Source organism: Theropithecus gelada, chromosome 8, assembly GCF_003255815.1.
Source record: "Theropithecus gelada isolate Dixy chromosome 8, Tgel_1.0, whole genome shotgun sequence".
NCBI lineage: Eukaryota > Metazoa > Chordata > Mammalia > Primates > Cercopithecidae > Theropithecus > Theropithecus gelada.
Genome location: NC_037676.1, coordinates 24,746,838 through 24,773,233, shown reverse-complemented (window position 1 = coordinate 24,773,233; position 26,396 = coordinate 24,746,838). Strand labels below are relative to the sequence as shown.

At 45.7% G+C, this 26,396-nt stretch overlaps 1 protein-coding gene across 5 annotated transcripts in view; it reads left to right on the top strand.

Moving 5' to 3' along the window:
* The first annotated feature begins 764 nt into the window (after positions 1-764).
* Positions 765-26,396, top strand: part of EBF2 (early B cell factor 2) — a 202,295-nt gene continuing 176,663 nt past the window's right edge. For 4 of the 5 annotated variants that reach the window (XM_025394005.1, XM_025394006.1, XM_025394008.1 and 1 more), the window contains exons 1-6: positions 765-1,441; positions 3,915-4,071; positions 5,162-5,225; positions 5,493-5,548; positions 6,057-6,130; positions 12,960-13,028. In XM_025394005.1, the coding sequence (XP_025249790.1) occupies positions 1,311-1,441; positions 3,915-4,071; positions 5,162-5,225; positions 5,493-5,548; positions 6,057-6,130; positions 12,960-13,028 (551 nt within the window). In that variant the 5' untranslated portion in view covers positions 765-1,310. The remainder of the gene's footprint in view (positions 1,442-3,914; positions 4,072-5,161; positions 5,226-5,492; positions 5,549-6,056; positions 6,131-12,959; positions 13,029-26,396) is intronic. The other variant, XM_025394007.1, reaches the window with a different exon arrangement.

The following is a 26,396-nucleotide window of genomic DNA, read 5'->3' as shown; positions in this document are numbered from 1 at the left end:
GGGGAGGGAACTGGAGGACCCGCAGGACTACGCCCGGCCGCTTGCGCACTCAGCCCGCCTGGATCTGTCAAGCAACCTCTCCTCCACACGGGTGCGACTGCTGCTCGCGCCCGATCGCCCGCGGGTGTTTTCCTTAGCTCCCGGACCGTTTTCCCCCGCATTGTATTTGAGCAGCACTTGCGCCTCGCTTGTCCACCCCACTCCACCTCCCGCCTTCATTCATATGTTCTCCACTCTCAGCAACGTGCAAGCCGCACACAACATCTGATATCACCATGGAACTCCAGGAGACCTGCGGGAGCCGTTCAGGGAGCTGGGTGTTCTGGGGGACGTTTGCACAAAACATAAGCATATGTGGCCACGCTCACAAGCATGCACACAGATCCGAACCCCGGGAAAGAACGTGACTCCTGGCAGGCTACAAAAACCTACATCTAGAGGCAAGATTCAGGGAGGCTTCCCTCAGCCAGGCCGAACCCCTGCGTCTCCAGCCCGCAGAGCCCCGCTACCCTAAGTCAGTGCAGGGTGTGGGGGACCCCCAATCCTGCGCACGCACACGGGGTTCGTGCAAGGACGCGACGCCCGCAGCTTTCTGTCCCCTTTCACCTCCCGGAGTCCCGGCAACGCAGAGCGTGGCGCGCGCCGCCTGAGGACGTCGGCCCGGCTTGCCCGGCGCCGGCCAATCCCGCGCGTCCATGCAAATGAGGCTCCTTATCGGGCCGCGGCTCCGCCTCCCGCGGCCAGGGCCGTAGTAACCCATTCATGGGGCCCGCGCGCGGCTGCAGCCGGGCTCCGTGGCGCTCGCAGCCACCGCCTCCTCTCGGCTCCGGGTCTTCCCCTTCCTTTTACAACTGATCCTGTTGGGGATTTTTTTTTTTTTTTCCAAATTGGAACTGTGGGGAGGAGCAGGGAGGGGGGATCTGGAGGAAGGGCAGAGATTAGGCAGCCATCAATTTCTTCCAGTTTCTCCCAGAACAGGTGATGCTTCTAAATTGTGATCACTTTCAGGAGGCAGCGCTGCAGCTGGAAGGATGCGAGCGACCTAGGGTGGAGGGGCTGAGGCGGCAGATCTGAACTTACGGAGGATAAGAACCCGAACTTTGGCTACATCAGTCCGCACCTCTCCAGTGAAGCAAAGGACGGGTTATCTTTTTTTTTTTTTTTTTCCCCTAAGACTCAAACTTGGGCACTTGATCCCTTTTCTTGGATTGCTTTGGAGGAGACGATTTGCTGGCAACGTTGGAAACAGTCAGGACTGTGTTGCTGTAACTCTTACTTTTAAAGCGACAGTAGAGGATCAGACTTTTTAAATGTTTGGGATTCAAGATACTTTAGGAAGAGGACCAGCTCTGAAAGAGAAATCGCTGGGCGCCGAGATGGATTCGGTCAGGTCCTGGGTCCGGAATGTCGGAGTGGTGGACGCTAATGTCGCAGCGCAGAGGTAACGACACGGCCGCGCAATTATTATGCTCTCAGTCTCTCGCTCTTACGGTCTGTCTCTCCCTGTGCACCCCCACCCCTGCTCCCCGTGCCTTTCTCTCTCCCTGTCTCCCCATCTGTCGCCCAGGCCCTGCGCTCTGGGGCTCGCCCTCGGGCAAGCAGATCGCTGCAGTCAGGGGAACGCTCACCCGGCAGCCAGCACTCGAGTTTCTGAACTGCCTGGGTCGTAGGCGTTTCTCTTCTACTCCTTTACCGCAGTCCACTCTTTGCAAGGAAAAATAACAAAGTAGCACCCAACATCTCCCAGTTTAACCGCTAGTCTTGCAAGCGGAGCCGGCCTGGCCCCGAGCAGAGCGTGAATACCGGAGCTGGCAGTGGCGGCGCGGGAGAAAAGCTGGCTTCCTGGCCGCTCCCGGCTTCGCCACGCCGCCTGCAAGCGCCTACCTCCCGCATCTTGCTGGGCGATTCCTGGAGGCCGGCGGCCAGAGGGTGGCGGCGGGGAGAGGAGCGGGAGAAGCCGGAGCGGCTGCCGGGGAAGGCGAGGCGGCCAGGAGCTCTGGGAGGGGGGACAGGCTGGAGGGTCCCGGCTCAAAGATAAAACAGTGAGCCAGACGAACGGAGCTGGGGAGCTGGAGAAAAGAAGAGATTTAAAAGAAGAGAAAAGACGGAGTCACAGTAGAAAGAGTTGCGGAAGAAGAAAGAGGTGAGAAAAGGCGACCGGCAGCCAGACAGGCTCAGGGATCGCCAGCCTCTGGTTTTGCGGATCCCTGAAGGTGACTTTGTGTCTAGGCGTCTGCGTGCTGGGATAGTAAATACCATGTCCGGGGTGCCACCCTACGAAGACATTACGGTCCCATTCTCTCATTACCACTACTGAGTTGGAATTTGTGGCCTCCAGGTCCTTGTCTGCGAGAAGGCAGCCCTTCTACCCCAAAGAGCCCATGAACTTCTTCCAGGACCCTCGCTTCCCCGGCTGCCCTCCTGGTCACCCACCTTTAAGTGCCAACATCACACGGAGAAATGAGCCCTTTCCCAAACTGGCCAGGTGTCCCGGGTAGAGCGAACCGGCCTCCATCCTTGGAGGAGAGGAAGCAGAAGTCTCATCGCTCCGGGACTTGGGCCGGCGGCAGCTCCCTCCCTCCCGTGGCCCGGGGCGCGCGGATTTCCCTCCGGCAGACCGCACAGCGCGGCGGTGGCCGCAGCTTTCCGCAGCGCTCCGGGACTGGCCCGCCCGCGAGCTGAGGGAAATAAGGCAGCACCGCAGAGTCCGCTGCGCCGCGCATTTCCTTGGGCTGACTCCTTAAAGAAGCCTCCCTCGCTTTCCTTCCTTCCCGGCATCGAAAAGTTTGCTGAAGCTGAAACAGGCAGAGTGGGGAAGATCTTAGCTAAAACATCACCCCTTTCAAAAGAGTGAATGAAGGCGCTTGCGCACCGGCGTTCAACGCTGGGAGACCCCAGCGCCGCAGGGCAGCTCCCGCAATCTGTGTGCTCGCCTGAGCCCCAAGTCTTCGGTGAAATGGGATCTGATGGCCAAGTCGGCTGTGACTGCGACCGGTTGGCTGGAAAGTGTGTGCACACACTTGACACACTCGAGGGCGCCTTCCGGGCCCCCCAACTTGGGTTTCACAGTCACTGGGTTCGACTGGCGCCGCCGGAAAAGGCAGCTTGAGTGGGGATCGCGTTGGCCCCAGGAAAGGAGGTTCTCGCCCTTTAACGGTTTGGTTTTTCCCCACCTAGCACCTCTGGGAGCGAGGGTCCCCTATGTTGGTCATCTCATTTGCGGTGGCCAGCGATCCCCGGGGCTGGTCACGAGGATTCCGCCGTGTCTCTGTCCCAGGCACAACTTTTCGGAAGAGCGAGGCAAGCAGCCCAAGGACCCAGACTTGGACTCTGTGTTGCTCTCCCTCCTGCCCCTTGGGGTTCTTACCCACTACTTTTCCCAGTTAGCATTTGGGCGTTGTGGGCAATGGGTCCAGGAAGGGTAACTCGAATTAATACGAAATAAAAGGGTCGCTTCTTCCAAAGCAAAGGAGGCACTTATTCCCCTAACCCTGGGCCCCAGCTCTGCATCCTTATACACCCAGCAGTACCACCTGAGGGAACGGATGGAGACAGCCCCACGGTATAGGACGCGAGCCACCTCCTTAGGGGACCACTCTGGGCCTCTGTCGGCAGCCCGGGTCTTTCAGTTTCCACTAAAGACGGGATGGTGAGTGGCCCAGCGGTGGGATGCCGGATCACTGGGTGGTGTCAGAGACCCCAGGCATCAACCCTGCCACCCAACCCCCGTGGCCACGGTGACTCCTTTAAGGAGTCTCCTCTTCCTTATCCGAATTGGAAAAAAAGCCCGAAGGGTTCAGAACTCTGGACCTGGGAAGTGGACGCCTTACCCCTCTGCATGTTGTGGGCGGTTAGTAACATTGCCTTTTTGTCCTTCCCCGTGTCTTGTGTCCCCCGTTTGTCTCCCTGTGCAGCGGGGTCGCCCTGTCCCGGGCCCACTTTGAGAAGCAGCCTCCCTCCAACTTGAGGAAATCCAACTTCTTTCACTTCGTCCTGGCGCTCTATGACAGGCAGGGCCAGCCGGTGGAGATCGAGCGGACTGCTTTCGTGGACTTTGTGGAGAATGACAAAGTAAGCAGAACGTACCCCCCAAACCCCGCGGTCTAATAACTCCCTCTTTGCGAAGCACTAAAGATTCCATCTGTCACTCTCGCGACACTTTTTCACTCGCATCATCAGGGATGATAAATCGAGGCTTCTCACCCCCAGCCTCTAAATCAGTCGATTTCCCGAACCTCCTCCCACCCCCACTCCCCCCACCCGGTGCTGGAGGAGCGCTCCCGGCTCTGCGCACCGAGCCCGGCGCCCTTAGTAGCGCCTGGCTGTGGACTGACGGAGGAGCAAACGCCCTTCGAACTAGTTAAAAAGTACACCCAAGGCCGCCGCTCCCCTTCTCTGGGTTAATTTGAATTATTTTGCACCTGTGAGAGCCAGGTGGGCTGAGTTGCAGTACTAAGCGGAAACCCGGAGCCCAGCCTTGGCCCGCCTTCGGGCTGTGCCTTCTCTCCGTTTCTGTTCTCCAAGGCAGCGCCTCCTCCAAACTCAAGCCTGGAACTGGGGCTGGATTCGATCTCAAATGAAGGACAGTTCGCTGAAACTCATGTGTGACCAAAGGAAACTCCCTTGCCCTTTCCGGGTCTCCGTGTCCCCAGCTGTACAATGTGAGCTTTAGAGCAGGCCTTCCCAAAGTCCCTCCTAAACCTGGAACTCAGTCCCTGAGCTCGTGGCCCTGCGGGCGCAGTCCTTGCGGGATAGGCCCGAATGCTGCCTTTCCAAATGACAGGTCCCTTTCCTTTTCTGCCAAAGGAAGCCCTGGGGCTTCCTAAGGACAGACAGAGCCCGATGGGTTGGGTGGTGCCTGTTTACAGGCAGCTTTGGCGAGTTGTCCGGTTGTCGCAGGCTCAAGGGTCACACTTCTGAGGACATCTTTAAGGGAGACAGAGGGCTGGAAAGGGTCAAGTGGCTTCGAGTCTTGGCAAGTTTCCGGGGGCGGCCAAAGACAGGCAGATGCTCGTGCCCTTTGACCTAGGGCTGAATAGGGGTTGTTCGAAGCTGCCTTTTGATGGGGAGAAGGGATGTGGGGTGGGGATTCACTGTCTCCTCTTTCCCTCATTTTGGGGGACTGGAAGGCAAGGGAATCGAACGCTGCCTGTCTTTTCAGGAACAAGGCAACGAGAAGACCAACAATGGCACTCACTACAAGTTACAGCTCCTCTACAGCAACGGTGAGCTCCTCTACAGCAACGGTGAGCCGGCGCCTAGCAGCCGGCTTCTGGGCCGCACGCGTTGATCTTGCCATGATCACTCTCAGGAATCGCATGGAGCCCAGGGCGGCGGGAGGCTTGCCTGGGACAGGGGATTGGGAGGTCACCGTCTCCAGGGCGGCTCAGCCTGGAGAGGCTGCTTGGGCCTCAGACTCATAGCAGAGACGGGTTTGGGGTGTCCGGAAGGGGCTCCACGACCCTTGACTGGTGCCTGTCCGGTCCTCGCAGGTGTCCGCACGGAACAGGACCTCTATGTCAGGCTCATCGACTCGGTCACCAAGCAGGTGAGCCCAAGGCCTCTTGGCTTCTCTTCACCTGTCTCTGACCCGTCCCCCCAATCCCCCCAGTTTGTTTCTCACCTGCCCCTCCTCCACTATTTCCTGGGTCAGACTCCACAGCCCCCCTCCACGTCCCCCTCCCAGCACCTTGTCCACTCGGGAAATTTTTTTTTTTTTTCTGTCTCACCAAGTGACCTGTTCTGTCTGACTCAGGGAAACCCTGGGGGCAGTAAGAGGCGAAGAAAAAGGTTGGAGAGGAAACAATTATTGGGAGATTCAGTTCCCCCAAACATTCCATTTTGCTAAGAATGATGTTCTCACTGGGGCAAACTTCTATATGCTTTCAGTCGAGTCCAAACTCGGCAACCGCTCAGGTTGTGCGGCGGGCGGGAATTCCTAATGCAGTGGAAGGCAGTGGGAGGTAAAGCGATGTTGTGCTTGTTCTGAAGTCCCTTCTTTCCTTGCCCCCAATCCCTTTCCACATCTTCCTTTCCTGCTGCTACCTCCTTCACAGCCCATCGCGTACGAGGGACAGAATAAGAATCCGGAAATGTGCCGAGTTCTCCTGACGCACGAAGTGATGTGTAGGTAAGAGCCGCCTTTTCCCAGGCCTTCCTGGAGAGCCCGCAGGTGCTCCAGCCCGGCCTTGGTGCGCCGCGTTCCCGGCACCAACTTTCAGGAGTGAGGGCTCGCAGCTGAGAGGCCTCGCGGGCAGACGGGCGCAGAGTGTAGATCCACGGAAACCCTTTCATGCAAGTGTCTTGAAGCATAGCCGTTAGGACTCAGAACGACTCGGGACTCCACCTCTCTGATGTCGCAGGAGTTTCCTTCGGCCACGTGGAAGGTCTCCACTGTGCCCTGGTCAGTGGTAGTGGTGGAAGCGGGCTGGGCAACCCCGGGCCCGGTTTGGGATCAGCTGGAGTTCCCGCCCAGCCTCTAGTGGTAGATTTCCAGGAGGGTCACTTGTGGAGTTAATGAGTCAAAGCCCTGGAACGACTCCTCGTCTGGGCGAGGGACCACCAGAGGGTCCAGCGGCTCATTTCTGGGGTGCTTCCTGGCACCCTGGCACCTGCGGTGATGCGGGGGCGTTTCTTCCTCCCGGGAGGTTGCTCTCTTCGGAGTTCACGTGTTAGGGGAGTTTCTCAGGTCAGAAGGAACTACCTGGAAGAAAAATCTGTCCAGTTCCCACCAGTGCGTTAGGAGGGGCAGGGAGAGGACCCGCTGAGAGATCTGGAGTGTGGAGCAACAGCTGGATTCTGATGTTCACGTCGTGAAAGATTCAGTCTACTGGCGTTCCTGCACCTTTCCCATCTTCCTTTCAGACACCAATCCATTCCACCTTGAGTCCTGTGCATTACTCCCTTTGTTTTCTGCCTGCCTGGAAGAAAATTTTAAAAATCAGAAGAATTGCATCCACCCTTATTCTTTCAACAAATGTTTATTGAGTGCCTAGTATGTGCCCGGTGTCGGCTGGGTGCTGGGGATCCCACCGCAAACAAGATATAAATAGCCACACTCTTTCCAGAGTTTCCTATTTTATTATGAAAATTTAAATGTCTATTCCATACATGCTTTTCTTCCTCCAAAAATCTCTGATTGGAGGGAAAGCCTCAATTCTTCCTTACTTGGCTATTGCTTTAGTGAATGTCTCCCAACTCCAGACTTAATAGTTTTGGGTAATTGCAGGTTATCTGATTTAGTGTGTACTGTTTTATGGGCAGCTCCCTGAAGTCCTGTCTCCCTCCCCAACCTAGTCAGGAAGAAACCATAACAATCAGACATGTTTGTTTTGGTTTTGACCAAGTATTAAAAAAACAAGCTTTCCAAATGCCAGTGGCTTCAGCTGAAAGCAATGGAGGCTTCCTTGCTGAAGTAGCTGGGGGAAGACATTGGGAGGAGTAAGAAGATAGATACTCTACTATCTCAGGGACCTTTGATAGATTTGTTCAGAAAGAAAATACAATTCTGAGATGTACTTTATATAATACCTAGATTTAAATAGAACGCTTTGATTAGGTTGGTTAGTTGAAGGGAGGTTTTTCTTTTTATGCCTTTGTTTGGAGAGATTACTTTCTGAAAAGGAAAGAAAACAAAACCAAAAACTGATCCATTGTCTAATGAATTATACCTATCATTTTAAATAACACTTGGATGCCCCATCCAGCTGTAGTTAAGACTGACATTTTTATTTTTAAGCCCAAACAAATCCTCCTCATTTTATGCTGTTTAAGTAGCAGCATCAATTTTTAAAGCCTCTAGTTTAGTCTGCATTAGTAACACAATATAAAAATTTAATGTACTGTAACTTCTCTGTGTTGGAGACCTGGGAAGATGCTCTGCTGTTTTCTTCCCAAACTAGAATTTAAAATAAATATTAATTATGTGTAACTAAATGATCCATTGAATGGATACTGTCTGCAGCATATGCATGTGTGTGTACACGTGTGCAGACGAGATGGGTGATGGCAAATATTAGATGCATCCAAAAGGGAAGTTCTCATTCCATCTGTCAGTTAGAGCTGGTTGATACTTCAGGAAGGGTGAAAAGTTCCTTCTCTTACATTTTAAGAGCCAGTTGTAGCAGTCAATGATTGAGAGATGACTCAGGTGCCCTGTTTCTTGAGGGTTACTGCATATACTTAGTTTCATTTGCATAGTGTTATTTGGCATACCTGGGCACTTCCCCGGATGGTTTTAAGTTCTGTAATCTTTAGTAAAAGGCTCATAAATCGGTGTTTAGCTTTGACTAGGGAACAAAGCAGAGACAAAATAAATCTCTTTAGGAATAACTTTTTCTCCCTTCCCCAATGGTCTCTGCTCCTCTCTTCCCTGCTTTGGTTCATTTTACCAATTATTAGCAAGGAGAAATCTAGTTGTTATGGCGCTGCCTGCCACCCCCGAGCCCTCAATGCTCAGAGGGTTAAAAGATATTATAATTTGAACAGAAGTCGTCTCAAGGCCTACAGCTGGCTAATAACAGAGTTGTATTGAGCTCGAGCAAACCCCACAGCTGTGACTTTTCGCCACAAGGCGCAGGCTAGACAGGGCCCTAATCAGATGGGCCAGCCGGGCAGTGGGGCCAGTGTCTTTATCGGCCAGATGGTGTGAATTTAGACACTTTTGTTATGCAATCGCAGGGAGGAGTTGGGGAGAAGAAAACAAAACAAAAGCCACCATGCTGTGCGCTTATTTGAGTTTGAAATTAGAGACAGATTTTTGAAAGTTGAAGGTTGAATTTTAAAAACTATTTTGGAGGGGATAAGAGACACACTTGCCGTGAGCTGGAGTTTGGCTGACTGGACACCCTCCGTCCAACGCTGGGGCTTTTTCCCCTTCCTCAGCCATCTTTTCTCTTTCCCTTTCTGAAAAATGCAGGTATGATTCAGGATTGTGATAAGAGTTCTCATGTTTCCCCACCTCCCACTTCTAACTTGTTTTATTTTTTTCTCTCTCCTTCAAAGACTCCGGGTGGAGATGGGGAGAATAAATTCAGTGTTTCAAGTAAAACGTTTTCCAAATAAGTACTAGAATAAAATAAACCAAACCACGCCAGAGAGAAACAGTGGAACAGCTTCCATTTTCATTCATTAAGAAAAAAGAGCACCTCTGAGTCTCTCTGGGGTTGTTACGAACACAATCTTAACCTATTGCCAAGCTCAGTTTCCTCTTCTCTTTGTTTTATTATTTTTTATCTTAGAGTCAGTTTTAGAAAACACTTACTGAGAATGTCAGACTTGCTTGTTGGTGAATAATCCTAGCCTTTTAACTAAAGTAGCTGAACCTGAAGTTGGTCACTCAGGCTTTGTCTACACAGCAAAGGGAAGGCAGAATTAAATTTATCTGAGTAATTCAGGGACCTGGTTTGTTAGCTGTTCCACACTGTTTGGGGAGTGTAGGTTCACAAACATCTCAGGTTCTCCACTTCCCATTGCTTGTGCTAATATTGCTGGCGGGAGGACTGAATGCCGTTAAAAACAAAGAATGACTAGAACATATTAATGAGAACTTTTCTCTAAAAAAAAAATATAATAATTTGCTTTGGCCAACTCACAGACCTAGAAAAATGTTAAGATGGGCTCAAATGGGGCTAATTCAACCAAGTTCTATTATTTTTATACCTTTACTATTATAGTTCAATGGCCAAGTGAGTGTCTTCTATGTATGTTTTGTGCTGAATATCAACATTAGAGATAATATTTAAATATGTTACTTTTGGAAAATGGAGGATTGGATCCTAAAGTTTATCTGCATTTTTCTTTGAATATCATTTCCTCCCAAGTTCATTCCCTACGTTATACTACACTGGCACCAGGCTTACATTTTTATCTGTTTTTCTTTTCCTCCAGAGGAAATCCCCACGGAAGGCAGCTGAATTGAGCTGAACAATTTTGCAAACTTACTCAGCCCCCTCAGAATCATTCCTACCCAAACTAAACAGATTGGCACATTCTGACAGTGTGTGCTCTTGTAATTAAATTGTACCCGGCATTGCACACATATTTGGGGTTAGGTTGACATGCTGGTGATGTCAAAGGGGAGAGTCTTGCTTGAAGGTCTGTAGGTAGCTAGCATGTATGGGTCTTTTGAAACTGTGTTGCTAAGAAAAATGGTTTGCCTTAACTGCAAAGGTATTATGTTGACATAAGCAATATTCTAGAAACAGGAAAGGTGGGAGAAATGGGTGGGGGCGTAGGGATTTGGGAAGAGAGACAAGGCTTTAGGAGGTGGGAGAGCAGCTGGCCTGCATTTTTATTGGTGTTAATCTTGGGATGGATTGAAATTTTAAAAGTTAAGACCTAATATAATTTCAAAGGCCAAATATTATTTCAGAAAGTCCCAGTGGCAAACTGTAGTATTTAAGAAAGTTGAGACCATTTTTCTTTTCCTTCCTACTAATTTGATTAAATTTCTTAAAACCTCATTGTGCCCATTTGCTGCAAATGTTTAAGCATCTCTCAAGTATATTTCACTTTCTAAGGATGGTAGACTTATTCACTGGCGAATCCACACCCATGAAAGAGATGGGTTTAAAAAGTTTTAAGATATTTATGTTTAATTCTTGGAGAACCAGAGAGGGCAAATGAGCTGCAGAGAGCAACAGAGCTAGGACTGGGGCTGGGCATGGTGGCATACGCCTATAATCCTAGCACTTTGGGGGGCCGAGGTGAGCAGATAGCTTGATCCCAGGAGTTCAAGACCAGCCTGGGCAACACAGCAAGACCCTGTGCCTACCAAAATAAAAAATCAAAAATTAGCCGAGTGTGGTGGTGTGCACCTGTGGTCTCAGCTACATATGGGAGTCTGAGAAAGGAGGATCATTTAAGCCTGGGAGGTTGAGACTGCAGTGAGTCATGATTATGTCACTGCATTCCAGCCAGAGTAACAAAGGGAAACCCTGTTAAAAAAAAAAAAAAAAAAATCTAAGACTGGGTTGGTGTTAGGCCTTTGGGTTTCTGCTGTCACATGACTTCCCTTTTTTCCTTATGTTATCACCACTTTCAAAGGGTGCTCATGGAATCCCCTAGCGTCATGAACTTAAACCTAGAAGAGACTCTAGAGAGAATCAAATCCAACACTTTCACTTTATTCATAAGAAAGAAAAAGCCCAGAGGGGTTAAAGACATATGACTAAATTTGTGAAGCTGGTTGGTGACAGCTTGGATATCAGAACGCTGATTCTGAGTTCAGCAATCTTCCTAAGGTATCGTGTCAAACTTAGGCTACAGAAAAACTACCATGGAAAGGGCAATGCTCACATATAGTTTGGTTATTGTTAGCGTGCTTACTTCTTAGGCCTATTCTCCAACCAGTATGGATGATAAGGATTTTTTTAAAAAGCCATGTCAAGGCTACATCCTTAGCCAACTATAGTTGATAGTGGACCATGTGCCTGAGATGAGCTGAGAGGTATTCAGAAGTCTGTACCTCTGATAAGCAGCAGATGGGCTACCTGGTTGTAAGGAAGTGAATTCCCAGTGCTTCTTACCAGCAAGCTTTCTTTGCCCTTCTCACATTGGTCTAGGTATTTTCGAATAGATACCTTTGGATTGCAGTGGTTTGCTCCCCTCTCAGGTCCTAGGGGGTACTTTCTGTTTGTTGTCATTGCCCCAGGGGATCTTCTTTATCTCCATCTCAGCTAATCCTATCAGCATTTATTGAGGTCTTTCTACCAGGTACTCAGCACAAGGGGGGACATCTTGGGAAGTGGAGTTTTCAGAACTGGGACTTACAAACAGTGGGATACCATTTCTGTTTCCGACTTGGTGAAAATTATTGGAGCTATCATCCTACAGCTCCTTGCCTCATTTTCCTCCTATTTTAAAATGTATACCATAGTTCTGGTCTTCCTCTTTAATCTTTGAAAAATGATGGAAATAAGTGAATGAATAAATGTTTATAAAGTATACCAAGATCTCTGGAGAAAGAAGTTATGTAAATAAGGTTTACAGTAATCCAGGCAGCTATTTACAGTCTATTTTATATATTTTCCTTCTTCTCCTTTCTTCAAATATTTATTGAGCCACAAAGACCTAAAATAATCATAAAATCATTGAATAGCAATCTGGAAGTGACCTTATTGACCTTTAAATCCAACCTTCTGTGGTTCTGATTACAAATATGGGTCATAGGAAAGTTGAGAATTAGCTTCTAAGTCATAGAGTGAGAATTTGAGTATATTTTGGCTTCGGGTTCAGTGTTTTTAATTTTTTATCTTAAAAAACATGGTCACAAATCCTGCCCTCAAGCAGCTTATAGTTGGGAAGCTACCTTAGATTCATTTTGTTTTTCCTTCAACTTTTACTTTAAGTTCAGGGGCCCATGTGCAGGATGTACAGGTTTGTTACATAGGTAAACGTGTGCCATGGTGGTTTGCTGCACAGATCAACCCATCACCCAGGTATTAAGCCCAGCATCCATTAGCTATTCTTCCTGAGGCTCTCCCTCCTGGCACCACCCCTCTGACAGGCCCCAGTGTGTGTTGTTTCCCCCCAAGACAGATTTATCTTTGTGAATGTTCTTGTGGCCAGGTGCTACAGCTTATGCCAGTAATCCCTGCACTTTGGGAGGCCGAGGTGGGCAGATCACCTGAGGACAGGAGTTCGAGACCAGCCTGGCCAACATGCTAAAAAACCATCTCTACTAAAAATAAAAAAAGTTAGCCAGGCGCGGTGGTGCACACCTGTAGTCCCAGTTAGTCAGGAGGCTGAGGCAGGAGAATCACTTGAACCCAGGAGGCGGAGGTTGCAGGGAGTCAAGACAGAGCCATCGAGCCACTGCACTCCAGCCTGGTGACAGAGCCAGACACTGTCTGGAAAACAACAACAACAAAAATCCAGAATGTTCTTGTCATGTGCTCATTGCATTTTCTTGATTTAATAAATTTCTTTCATTCTTTTGGTTCCTTCCCAATCTACAGTCGATGCTGCGAAAAGAAAAGCTGTGGAAACCGAAATGAGACTCCATCGGACCCAGTCATAATTGACAGGTAGGGGGAAAAAGTGATTTTTCAATCATTTGCGGTTCCTTTTCTTCATGAACCTTTTGAGTACTGATCCACGGAGCTTTGCTGTCAGGTTGGTTTCATGTTATTTCAAGACACTAAACTCGTCCAACAAGGGCCTCCTCATGCTGGCCTTTCTTGCAAGAAGCTAGAATCTTCCTTTGGAACACGTTTCTGTAAATCTGTGGCGGAGTCTTTTCCAGGTGCACCAGCTTCAGCCTCAGAAGTAGTATGTGTGGTGCAGGATATAAGCAATGGCGCCTCTCCTCTCTGGCAGGGTATGGTCTCAATCAGTTTTCTAGAAGAGGCAGTGTGCCCCAAGTTAAGTGGCACCCGCTTCATTATTCTCCATGATTGCTGTTTGGCTGGAAGATTATCAATTTAGATTATGGTTTAGGGGATATGATAAGCTCTCTGTTGCGTTGAGGGAGATTCCTTTCTACTACGGAGGATTGCATTCTGGGTTCTATGTTATATTCAGAATGGGAAACATTCTTTGGGACAAGACACTAATTCACTGAAATGTGATTTAGGCATCCTCAGCTGTCTGTTTTTGTGATTGGAAACAGAACTTACAAACCAACGAAGAAATACCAAATTAACTTCCAGCAATCATGTAATTTTTAAGAAACCCCATATTCCCACCCCTAATTTTTTTCTCTTTCGTTAAAAAACGGAATAATTCCCTATTGCTTCTTTCTTTGGGTTTTCACATTTCTAGCCAGGTCCTGAAATGGATTGGAGAGACCACAGTCTCCAAAGTTGTTATTCCAATATTCCAACGAATTCTCAGTTGGGAGAATGGAACCTCTGGCATTCTTCCCAGAAAGCCTGCTTGCTTTCTTAGTGGAAAGTATAGCATAGCCTAGGAACTGAGGAGGCTGGAACTCTGATCTTGTCCTAGCTTCTGACCTTGGACAAAGCACTCAGCATCTCTGTTCTTCAATAATGTAATGATGGGTTAGGGAGTGCTGTCACTGCTGTAGGCTTCAAGAGGCTACTGAAATATCAATGGCAGCTTTGCAGTGTTCTCTGAGATGCTTGAAGAGGATGATAGGCAGATATAAAATGTTTGTTGGATATGTATAGTGTCTTTGCCATTTTAGAAGTTTCCAATGAGCTGCATTTTAGGGAGCTATTGGGGTCGCTCTGGTCTTTTTGAAAGTACAGAGAGGCTTAAATATAGAGAGTCGCAAGGACTATTTGGAGTCAGTCATCTTCCTCATCTTATAGATGAAAAGTCTGAACCCTGAGTGGTGGCATGACTTGCCCGTGGTTGCGCAGCTGGCTGGGCAGAACTGGCATTAGAACACAGCTGTCCTTACTTCCAGGCTGGGTGCCATGGCTCATGCCTGTAACCCCAGCACTTTGGGAGACCGAGGTGGGCAGATCACTTGAGGTTGGAGGCTTGCGACAAGCCTGGTCAACACAATGGAACCCTGTCTTTACTAAAAATACAAAAATTAGCCAGGCATGGTGGCACATGCCTGTAATCCCAGTTATTTGGGAGGCTGAGGCAGGAGAATCGCTTGGACCCAGGAGGCAGAGATTGCAGTGAGCCAAGATCATACCACTGAACTCCAGCCTGGGTGACAGAGAGAGACAGTGAGACTCTGTCTCAAAAAAAAAAAACAAAAAAAACAAAAAAAACACAGCTAAGCTGTCCTTACTTCCAGACTGTGCTCTCTCCATGGCCACAACCTCATTCTCCCAGCAGTTTTTCTGTCCTGATGAGTTGGATCTGTTCATTTCTGTTTCCCAGGGATTCTCTGGGAGACTGGAGGCATATGAGAGCAGCCTAGACCCTGTCCTTTCCGGCCTGTCGACTGAGCTCACTAATCTTCATCTAGTCTTTTCTGCTATCTTTAGCTTCTCTTTTAAGAAAGTACTCTAATCTCATGACTGTTACATCCTTTTTTGCAATAAACACCCTATAAACCAGCTTTAGAAATGTTTGCAAACCTGTAAATACTCATCTGAACCTTGCTTCTCGTAAGTACACACCTTAATGGCTCTGCACTAAGCAGGAGCTCCTACTTTAAAGAACTACATCTAACTGCATTCACCGATAAAGTTGAATATGCTCATGTTTTCTTCCTATGTAATACACACACCACATGAACAAAAGAAAGTATCTTTGCATCAATAGAAAGAAAAGATTTTCGTATTAGGCGCCTTCATAGTTTGTGCTAGCATGCTTTAAATTCTTCTGAGAAAGTAGAAATTGTATCTTGGCTGCAGATTACGAGTTTTATGTGACTGTGGCCTTTATTTTTACTATCCTATGCACAACAAAATAGCCCAGTGATGTCTCTGCATCACTCGATATATGCGTTACTTCCTAAATGTTGCATGTCTACACATGGAAACATACATACCAAAGGGTACTATAAATTGTCCAGTATCAGGTTTTAAGGAAGCCCACTTTACTACAAACAGATGCATTTGTTTAGCTTGCTTATGGTAGGGCTTTTGTTTGAAGATAACTGTTCTCTCACTGAAACCTTGTCTTATCGCTCCTGAATGTCTTTTGGGTTTACCTTAGCCTTCTTGCCTTCATTTTCAGAAGTAAAATGGCATGAAGCAACCTGAGCACCATAGTGGGATCCCATCTTTACAGAAACTAAAAAGGTTAGCTAGGTGTGGTAGTGCACACCTGTGGCCCTAGCTACTCGGGAGGCGGAGGTAGGAGGATCACTGAGGCCCAGGAGGTGGAGGCTGCAGAGAACTGTGATCATGCCACTGCACTCCAGCCTGGATGACAGAGCGAGACCTGTCTCAATAAATAAATAAATAAATAAATTTTAAAAAAGAGGTAAATGGCATGAAGTCAGGTTTCCATTTGTTGAAGGTGGGAATGGTGCTCATAGTATCCACTGGTTTGGATCAGCCTTGCATCTGGTCTCTGCGTCCATCTGCCAACTCAGTGAGTTCCCTCACAAGCCCCAAATGGGTGCAAAGTAGTCTATTTTGGATTTCCTCTGCGTAAATATAGAATTCTGTTCTTTGCCCTTGTTCCTATAATGCCAACTAATTATCTCCTCCCCCTTCTCACCTAACCTCACCAGATGCAGTTAATTTACACTGTCTGTCTTTGCATTTTCTCACACAACAGGCACGCTCCACTCTGGCTCAGAAGAAGTCTGTTTATTACCTTGAAATGTGCATGTTCCGGGGAGAGGGAGAGGATGGTTCCCCAGCTTTTCACCACCAAGGACCCCTTAAGCTTCCTCCTTGGTGAACACAGGGTTTTGCAGGACTTTGCCTTCCAAACTACTATGGACAAGTAATAATGCAGCTATAATTCCATTTTTATTAGTCAAAAACATATAACAAAATGGGAAGGAAAAACATCTCCTCTCAGAAATGCCCTTGATACCGTCAGTGGCCAATTAAGGGTTTTTGATTGGGGTGAGATAACCAGTGTAACCACACTGACTTGGGAGGCTTCCAGCTCAAACACAAAACAACTTGACTTTCTGGTGAGGCCATGTGACCATACCCCGGCAGATCTTCTGTTTCCAATAGGCTGTTTGAAATATGAAAAATCACTTTGACTACTTTGTGGCCCTTTAATTGAAAACCATTGGAGTTTACAATAGGAGATCCCCCATTAAGGACTTAGTTCTCCATTTCTCAGGACTTAGCCCCAGACTTGGAGTTTTTTCCCCAATACTAAATTTATTTCCTGCCTTAATCTCTCTCTAGAAACATAAATTTATTTTCTATTTTCAGTTTTTTTTTTCAGTATGCTTGTGTGAATTCTTGGGCAACTATGCCCCTCTCCAAAAGCCCAGGGCAAAACACAGTGCAGCAGGACTTGCTGCTGAATCAAGGGTCTCCTGATTAATTTTTAGTATAGAAATCCAAAGTCCCCATCAGGGGAAAAAATCCCCAAAACAGAACAGAACAAACCAGAAACAATAATGAAACATCATCCTTACTGTGGTCTTCAGCTGAGCTCTTGTCTATAAAGGCCTGTGTGGTAAATAAAAATAAAAGGCTTAAATGGATTTGCATTTGTGTTTTGGAGGGAAGCTCTAATTCAAACTTGGTTGTTATGGACTGTGTTCTCTTCAGACTCTCTTCTCTATCTGGAAGGTTCTCTGATGATCCGGTGAGCCTCTGGGGGGCTCAGGATAATCTGGTGATCTGTGAGAAGAGGGCTTTAGGGATACTCTGACTAATGTGGGAGAAGGAAGATGAGTCCCTATTGTTCCTGTCCTTGTCAACCCCATAAAAAGTCAGATGGATAGAGAGGGCAAGAATTTATTTTGAATCTTTGTAGGCTATCCATGTGTGTACTGGTAGGATATTTTCTAGTAAATAAATAAAAAGGAGGTCTAACCTATTTCTCACACACTAAATATCCCAATCTTTTGTCCCTGGACATTGGTCTTATATATTTCTGAGCTCTGTTCCCAGGAGGACCATTTTAAGCGTTGATGTGTTTTTGTTTATTTTCTTTCTTGAGAAATCAACCAAACAACAGAATGACCTTCATTCAAAAGGTTTATTCAAAAAGATCTGAATAAACTGAGGTTTAGCTGCCCATGAAGGGATTTCCTGACACCATTTTCTTTTTCTTTTGAATTAATTATGGTAAAATACATATAAAATTTACCATCAGTCATTTTAAGTGTATAGTTCAGTGGCATTAAATACATTCACATTGTTGTGCAACTATCACCACCATTCATTTATATAATTCTTTTCATCTTGCAAAACTGAAACTCTGTACCCACTGAACAATTCCCCACTACCCCTCTTCTAACCCCCCCAAAAGCACATGGAAACCACCATTGTATTTAATGTCTCTGTGAAGTTGACTACTCTAGACACCTCACGTAAATGGAACCAGGTAGTATTTATCTTTTGGTTTCTGGCTTATTTCACTTAGCATCACCTCAAGGGCTCTCCATGTTGTAGCATGTGTCAGAATATCCTTCCTTTTAAAGGCTGAATGATAGTCCATTGTATGGATGAACCACATTTTGTCTATTCATCTGGCAATGGGTTGCTTTGACCTTTTGGCTACTGGAAATAATGTTGCTGTGGACATGAGTATCTGTTTGAGTCTCTGCTTTCAATTATTTGGAGAATATATGCAGAAGTGGAATTGCTGGACTATGGTAATTACATTTTCATTTTCAAAAAGAACTTCCATATTGTTTTCTACAGCAGCTGTACTATTTTACGTTGCCACCGGTGTAAAATACCACTGCTATTTTACATTGCTGCCAATGTAAAATAGTACAGTTGCTGTAGAAAACAATATGGAAGTTCCTTATTGTTCTTCCATATTGTGCATAAGCACAAGCAAGGTTTCCAAATTCTCCACATCCTTACCAATACTTGCTTTTTAAAAAATTAAAAAAAAATTTTTTTGAGAGTAGTCATCCTGACGGGTATGACTCTTGTTTTTAATGATGTTTTCCTCTTCACCATCTTGGTGTGGGCATTGTCATCTGCTGGTCTCATCTTTGCTCCAGGCTTGTCATTGGCCCTTCTCCTGCTGTCTAACACAGTCTCTTCCTGCCTCTCTCTGCTTCACGGAGTACCTTGTTCTACTGAAGCATACGTTTGGATCTACTTTCCCCTGGGGCGTACTTGTTCTTCCTCTCTCTCAAGCGTATTTCTTCACTCCAGTGAAGTGCGATTTGTGGGATGGAAACTTTTAGAGAATCACTGCAGAGATGGAATTTTGATAGTAGTTGGAGGTGAGCTGCAGGTGAGATTTATATCTACAAGGTGACCTGTGTCTGCAAAGTGACCATTACCTCCCTTTCCTCGGAAATGGGCAAACCAGATATATCAGTAGTGTTATCTCCTGAGTGAAGACTTCTGGCTCTGAGAAGGATAGATAAAACCAATAATAACATTGATCTAACAGTTAATTGGCACTTATTTTATGTTGGGCATTGTGCTATGACATTTGTGCTAGTAAAATAATCTGAATTCTCAAGGTTGATGAAAGTCTCAACTTTGAAGGAAAGATCAGCCTTAAGGAGTTATGTCACTCAGCCAAGGTCACATAGTCAGTTTGCCTGTGAAAGTGGAATTTAGTCAATAGGTAGAAATTACAGAGAGAAAGATTTTGGTATAATAGGAAGAAAAACTGCAGAGTTAAGAGCAGTGAAGATGGTAGGGCCTGGTGGGTGTGATCTGGAAGAACTGATAGGAACACTGGAGGGGGAATCTGTTATTGTAGAAGGAGTGGGCCCTGTTGGCCCCTGAAGTAGCATTTAACTTGAGATTGTGTGAGTCACATTCAATGATGTGACATATTTGACAGAATGTCAGTTCTCGGCGTGACTGAGGAGTGGGTAGTGCAGTGCAGCAAAAAGGGCCTTGGATTAGGACCAGGAGACCTGTGTTGGGCCCCAGAACATTCACTAGTTAGCTGTCTAATGTTACAGAGGTCAAGAGTTGCCACTCTGTGCCTCAGTTTCCCTATTTGTAAAATGAAGTGCCTTGGGTTCATGGATGACTAATATATTACCCTCCAGTTCTACTTTCTCTGATTCTTGCTGAAGCCTCAAGTTTGGGGGTCAGGTGTGCTAATTCATCCCTGCTCCTCAGTAATTTACTGGAGTTATTAATGTATATGTCTTCTCTGTCCAGACTCTTCATCTCCAGTATGGGAGAACCCAGTACTGTGAAGAGCCCACAGAAACCTGGCCCCAGGATATTAAAAAAATTTTTTTTTGAGACAGGGTTTTGCTCTGTTGCCCAGGCTGGAATGCAGTGGTGCAATCATAGCTCACTTCAATCTCAAACTCCTGGGCTTATGTAATCCTCCCGCCTCATCCTCCCAAGTAGCTGGGACTACAGATGTGCCACGATGCCTGGCTATCTTTTAAATTTTATTTTTTTTAATGGAGATAGGGTCTTACTCTGTGCCCAATCTGGTCTCAGGAATTCCTGGCCTCAAATGATCCTACTACCTCAGCCTTCCAAAGTGTTGGGATTACTGGTGTGGGCCACTGCACGCAATGTATTTTTTTTTTTTTTAAGTGAAAATTTCATTCTCTCAGGGAGGGTTTAGATTTTCTCAATAAAAACCACAGATTATTTATCCAATATGAATGCATCATTCTTCCATGATCTCATTCCGCTGTTTCCTAGCAAAACCATCATTAGTTTCTTGGCCATTTCAGGGAATTACAGGTAAGGTAAAGGACTCTGTAGCTGGGAAAGAGTGTCCCTATGGATTGAAGCTCTTCACTGGAGGACACTGCAGCCAAGTGGTAAAAAAGAAACAAAATTTTGTTCGAGAAAATGACTCTCCTCCTCATGATTGCAGAGGTGGTGCTGCAAAGTTCACTCAAGTAATTGGGTTAGTGTTTAAGAATTACACTTATTCTGCTTGCCTGGCCAGCATCCTGACACTGGAGCTTTAGGATTTGATGCAAACTAGCTTAGTCGTGTATAAATGGGCTCGTTGCCTCATTTATTCACTTGCTAAGTCCTTGTGTTGTTCAGTCATCAGGCAAAAAATATTTGTGAATGGCAGTGAGAGATCAGGGAATACAAGAGGCATGGTTCCCGCTCTTACGGAGCATACAGCATAATAAGCACCCAAATAAATACATGGAGCATACAGCGTAAATAAGCACCCAATAAATACACATTCACAAAATACAAAAAGTGCTCCGAAGACTAGGTCAATGGAAGGTAGTTGGGTCCCAACATTCTTTCTCTGTGAATCCCCCTGTCCAGAACACAGATCTTGAATTTTTCCTCTTTTCTTCCTTTGTATACACTATCTCCACCTGGAATACCCACCCCAAGCACTCTGCCAATATAAATCCTATCCCTTTTTCAAGACCTAGTTCAGATTCTACTTCTTCAAAGATATTAATTCTTGTAGTGAAAATCTTTTTCCTTGACCCTTATTACAAATACTTACTCTTGTTCAGGGGTATGGGCATTATTTATTTATTTTACCTATTTCATGCTTGCTTTACATTTCCAATTGTATTATAATTCTTAGATATCAGACATCACATGCCATTTAAATCTTGACGCCAATATTTATTAGCTTTGTGATGGTGTTAATAATACCTCTCTCCTTGAGGAGTTGTGCGACATACATTAATGTAAGGTGCCCACATAGTGCATGATATAACAGATGCTTTAAAAAAAAGTCAGTGCAATTATCCTGTATCTCATGTTGCATCTTTGCAGTGGCTTGGATGCTACAGACACTCCATAGATATTAATTCACAGATTAATCTCTGACTGCCAAGCATTGAAGAGTTTGGGTGATTGAGTCTACTGCCAGTTCATATAGGACCATTCCTGTGACTTCCTGCATTCTACAACCTCTTAGTGGTCTTATGTCCAGTGGCAGATAGGTACAGAACAGGCCCAAGAACAGGTATCTAGGGTTGTGAAGCAGAGTGAAATTCTTACTTATATTTAGTAAATATTTATTAAAGGCCTATTGTGTCATGGACCTTGCAGGAGGTCTTAGGGATAATAAGATTGAGTAAACAGAAACCTTTCCCATTAAGAGCTTGGGGTTTATATGGAAAAACAAAGGAGGTGCAGATATGAATATGATGCTATGCAAAATGCAAAAAGTACCATAAAAGAGATAAAAGGATAAGCACTCTGGAAGATCTGAAGTGCGGAGATAATTTCCATCGTGGCAGAGATAGGTGGGGTGATGGCTATACCTTAAATATTCACAAATTGGGGCTGAATGGCCTTCTAGGAAGAAAGTGTGTTGGAAAAGACACCTGGAAAGGAAAGAATTTCCTAAACCTGCACATAGTTTTAGAGGTACATGGGTACATGTGAAGGGAGATAGTAAGAGAATTTGGAGAGAGTATTTGGGCCCAGATTTTGGAGGACTTTATATGCCCATACAAAAGTATTTTGACATTACTTTGTTGGTGATGGAAGCTGTAGAAGGATTTTGAGTTGTGCCATTTCATGATCAGGCTGGTATTTTGGAGAGAGAGAACTCTGAAGATGGATTGGAAAATGGAGAATGAAGTAGGGGAACCTGCTAGAAAGTTTTTTCCCTGCCAGATACTCTGGTATCAGTCACTGGAGGGAAAAGGTCCTTTTTCTCACCTCTTTACACCCTGCTTCCCACCCCCCCGCGTACACTCACCACTCCAAAGCTTTTGCTGATGTTGCCACTTGTCCCCATGAGTACGCGTCTTCTTTGTTCACTGGGAAGCTCAGATTCGTTGCAGGGAACTGCTGTTATACCATCTGGCAATCTGTGAATTTTTTAGTAGCCTGGATGTTTGTGAGAAAGCAGAAACTCAGGCCAGAATCCAAACCATTTATAAGTAATTCTTTAGAAAAGAGGCAGAAAGATGAAAACCAACTCACCATGACTGGCATTCTCTCATTCAAAGCGCTTGCCCAAGACCTCTGGATCAATTCCCAGTGAAAATCCGAGGACCAATTGGATGTACATCATTATTAGAACAGATGATGCCATGCTTCAACTTCCAGCGTCTTCCTTATAAAATTGTGTGTTGTGATTAAATAGCAGATTTGCTAGGAAGTGGATGAGTCAAGGAGCAGAAGAACAGTACTCTAAAATTGTGCTATGCTGGAAATAAGAAGTAGGTATTTCTTTTTAGAAAAGGCATCTCTTTGCAAACTTATCCAGTTGGCTTTAGGAGGAACAAAGGTCCTGGAGCCTGGGAAAGATTAGGATAAGACTATATATTTACCCAAAGAGGACTTCCCAAAACTGCTGGTTATTATCTTTCTTCTTCTATTGGAGTGAACAGGGCTGGATAAGTTCTTTGGGTCTATTTTTGACTCAGCTAAGAGACTGGCATGTCAAATGGTTGGGAAATGAGACCTGTATACCAAGGAGAGAAGGAAGTTATCCACAGATGATTCACAGATTTAGGATTCTACCCACTAGGGATTGACTAGATGATTTGTTTGCAAATTAGAATCTTGTCAGAATTGTTCTTTGTTGCTGTCTTCTGCACATTGACCTAGAGTTGCAATCGGAGGGGACATTTGATCAGAAAGAGAAGTAGCTGAGTGACGAGAGGCTCCAAGCTTGTCAGCCAACCTAGACCAAAGCTTATAAGGAGTCAGCATTTCATCATTCCGGACTGGGTCACTGATGAAATCGTTGTCCTCCAAGAAGTTTTGTTCTAAACTCAAAATTTCCACTGAAGGCAAACTTTCCTGTCCTCTCGAGACCACCAAGGAGCAGGAGCTGGTAAGAAATGCAGCCGCTGCCCCCATTTAACAAGAGCCTTTGAGAGGCATCACTGATGTGATGACAGAAATGGAGGAATTTGCAGAGATGGAACCAACACTTTGGGACTAGTATCTTAAAAAGCCGCTAAGTAGCCAGGACTTTTAAAACAGAGAACTCTCAAGATGGCAATGAGATGGGGGCTGGGGCTATTTGTCTTTGAATGCTGCTACTTCCATGTAGCCCCTCCAGAAAAGCCCCATGGTGGGTCTCTATGGAGATAAATGGTGAGCTGTTTTGGTGCTTTATGCACAATTGTACAGGATGTTCTTCTAATTAATTGAAAGCGATGTGCACAATTCATTTTAGCTACAGACTGGAAATGCTATCCCACATTACATAGTAGAAAACCCAATTGAAGATCAACAATTTCAGGAGCTGTGTAGCTGGTCAAAGACTCAGCTAGGATAAGAGACAAGGTCTCCAGCTCCCAGAACAAAACTGGGGTGGTCTCTGCAAGGAAAGGGACAAGAGAAACAGCGGGTTTCACATAGAATAGATTGTGGCTGAATTACAAGGCTTCTAACTGCACTGAAGGCTTGGAGGATTTACTGAAGGTTTGAGGATTCATTACCTTTCAAGCACATGGCTTGGGGCAAACTGATGGCATTTCACTTTACTACAATCAGTGATTTTGTGTGGATCCCATTTCTTACATGCAAAAAGTATTTTCTCACTTCAGAAGATACACACAGGAAATAGATTTCTTACATGTGAGCTGAGGACTCAAAGTGGCTGTTGTTCTCATAGTAGATAATAACCACAGTAAAATTTGATAACAGCACTGGTTTGCTTACTCCTCTGTCATTCATTCATTCATTCATTCATTCATTTCTTCCCTTTCATTGAATCTAGAGTTGCCATATTTAGCAAGTAAAAACTAGGATGCTATTTAAATATAAATATCAGATAAACATGAATGATTTTTTTAGTATGTATATCCAAGTTAAATTTGCATTTCAGATAAACAATGAATCATTTTTCAGCATAAGTCTGTCCCATGTAATATTTGGGATATACTAATACAAAAAATAATTCATTGTTTATTTGAAATTTAAAATGAACTGAGCATCTTGTATTTTATCTGGCAGACCTATCTGAATCCTAGTTTCTTATGTGAGGAGTTGGAAAGTAATGGTCCTTTCTCAATGTGTGGAAGGGGAGAGGTGTTGTGTGGCCATAACTGACCTCGGCCAATCGGCATATGCTATGGTTCCTTTATTTTAGTGATTTTTAAATCTTTATCTGGGGCTCATAACCTTTGCCTTCTGATCTATGCAGAAGCTGATTCACACGTAGGAGATTCATTTAAAAGGCAGACAGGTGAGCAGAAAGCATTATTGGGATCCATCAGCATTTCCCTCTCTTTGTCAGTTTCTCCTCACAGACTCACTCCTCATGTTCAGTCTCTTCCCTCCTTTTTTGTCACCTCTCAGTGCCTTGGTCTCATGGCCTGTCTAGACCCTGCTTTATGGACTTGTCACCTCCCCTGGATTGCTTTTGCTTAGTGTCCACTGTCCAGCCCCTGTGCACTTTAATTCTGACTTCCCTAAAAGCCTTTGTTTAGCATTCCCCAAGTCTCCTTCTCCAGCGCTTTAAACATGTGGGATTGTTTAGGCTCGAGTGATAAATTGCACAGAGTTAAAGGTGAAGGAGAAGCTCCACTCTCCCTTCTTGGTTGTGGCTGACGCTTGAACAAGAGCCAGACTTTACTTCGATTTAACGCTAACAGTCTGCTTGATGCTTGCCCAAGCAAATAGAGTGGCTAATGCATTTTATCCTCCAGCTGGCAAGGCACAGGATGAAGAGTAACCACCCTTTAGACCTGTTTCTGGATAATGTAGTGAACTGAAGAAAAAAAAAATCTGACTTTGAAAATATGATGTCATGTAGATTCAACCTATGTAGAAAAGGATGGCACAGTTAACCCTACCTCTGCTTCCTTTACTTGCCTTTAATCCACCACCCTTGTCTCCATCCCCTTTTTTTTCTTTTGTTTACCTTTCCTCTTCCTGCCTTCAGTTTTTGGGCCTCCCTTGCTTTCTATCCATTGCCTTGCATTTCTAGTGGTGTCTGACCTTGATTCCTACTCAGGCAATCAGAAACATTTACCTTAGTGACTTGCACCCCAATGCCTTTCTCCTAAAGACCTCCCTTTCTTCTTTCCACTCCCTGATGAAGAATAAAATGCTAGTTTCACTGTAGGTGTCCCGTTTATAACTCTGGGCTGGTGGTTTTCACTTCAAGTGGCGTCCATTGAGCTTGTAAATTGTATTGGATCAGTGAACCCATAATGAGACCTCCAAACCCAAACACTGAAAGTCTGCTGGGATTTTATTGTTCATAAAGCTTCTTCCCTGGGGAGGGATAGAGTCATTAGGTGTGCACTGTGTTTAATATTTGGTCATGACAGGAAGCAGTAATTTTCTATTTTTATGGTAGCTTCTGAGTTTTTAAAGCAATTGCCTAATTCCCATCACTGAGACAAGAAGCAAATTAGACAGTGAGGAAAGCCTGAGTGACGGTGGTTTGGGTTGGGGCACATCTTTCTTATCTTTCTCCATCCTGTGCCTGACCTGCTCCACCCCGATGGCCGGCACCTGCCTACACATGGGCCCACCTTATCTTTCGAGCCCCCTGAACTCTTCCTGTCAGGTAGAAACATTCCTTCTCTGCAGAGAAGGTAGAGCTGTGCCTCCCCACTTCTTAACCCCTGGGAAAGTAGGCAGTTTTGAACGTGATGTCCATTCTGAAGATTTTCAACTTAATCCAGCTTAAAGGTAGCTCCAAGTTGCAGTGTAAGGTCTCCCTGCCTCTTGGGGTGGGAGATGGCTTTGGCTTAGAAACTTCTGAAACAGAGACAGATCAGTTGCTCTCAGAAACCAAGCACCCAGAGACGAGGAGAGAAAGAGCTGTTGGTGAGTTTGCGTGGTCACCATCAGTTGACCAGGCTGACCCGGATGCCAGAACAAGAGGTGGGAATTTCTGAGGGCATGGGCTCAGCTGCTGTCTACCCACATCTGTACAGGGCCATAACCAGCAGATGACCCTATAGGTCCTAGGGCCAATGATCTATTGGATTCTGGCTGCTGGCCTACCCT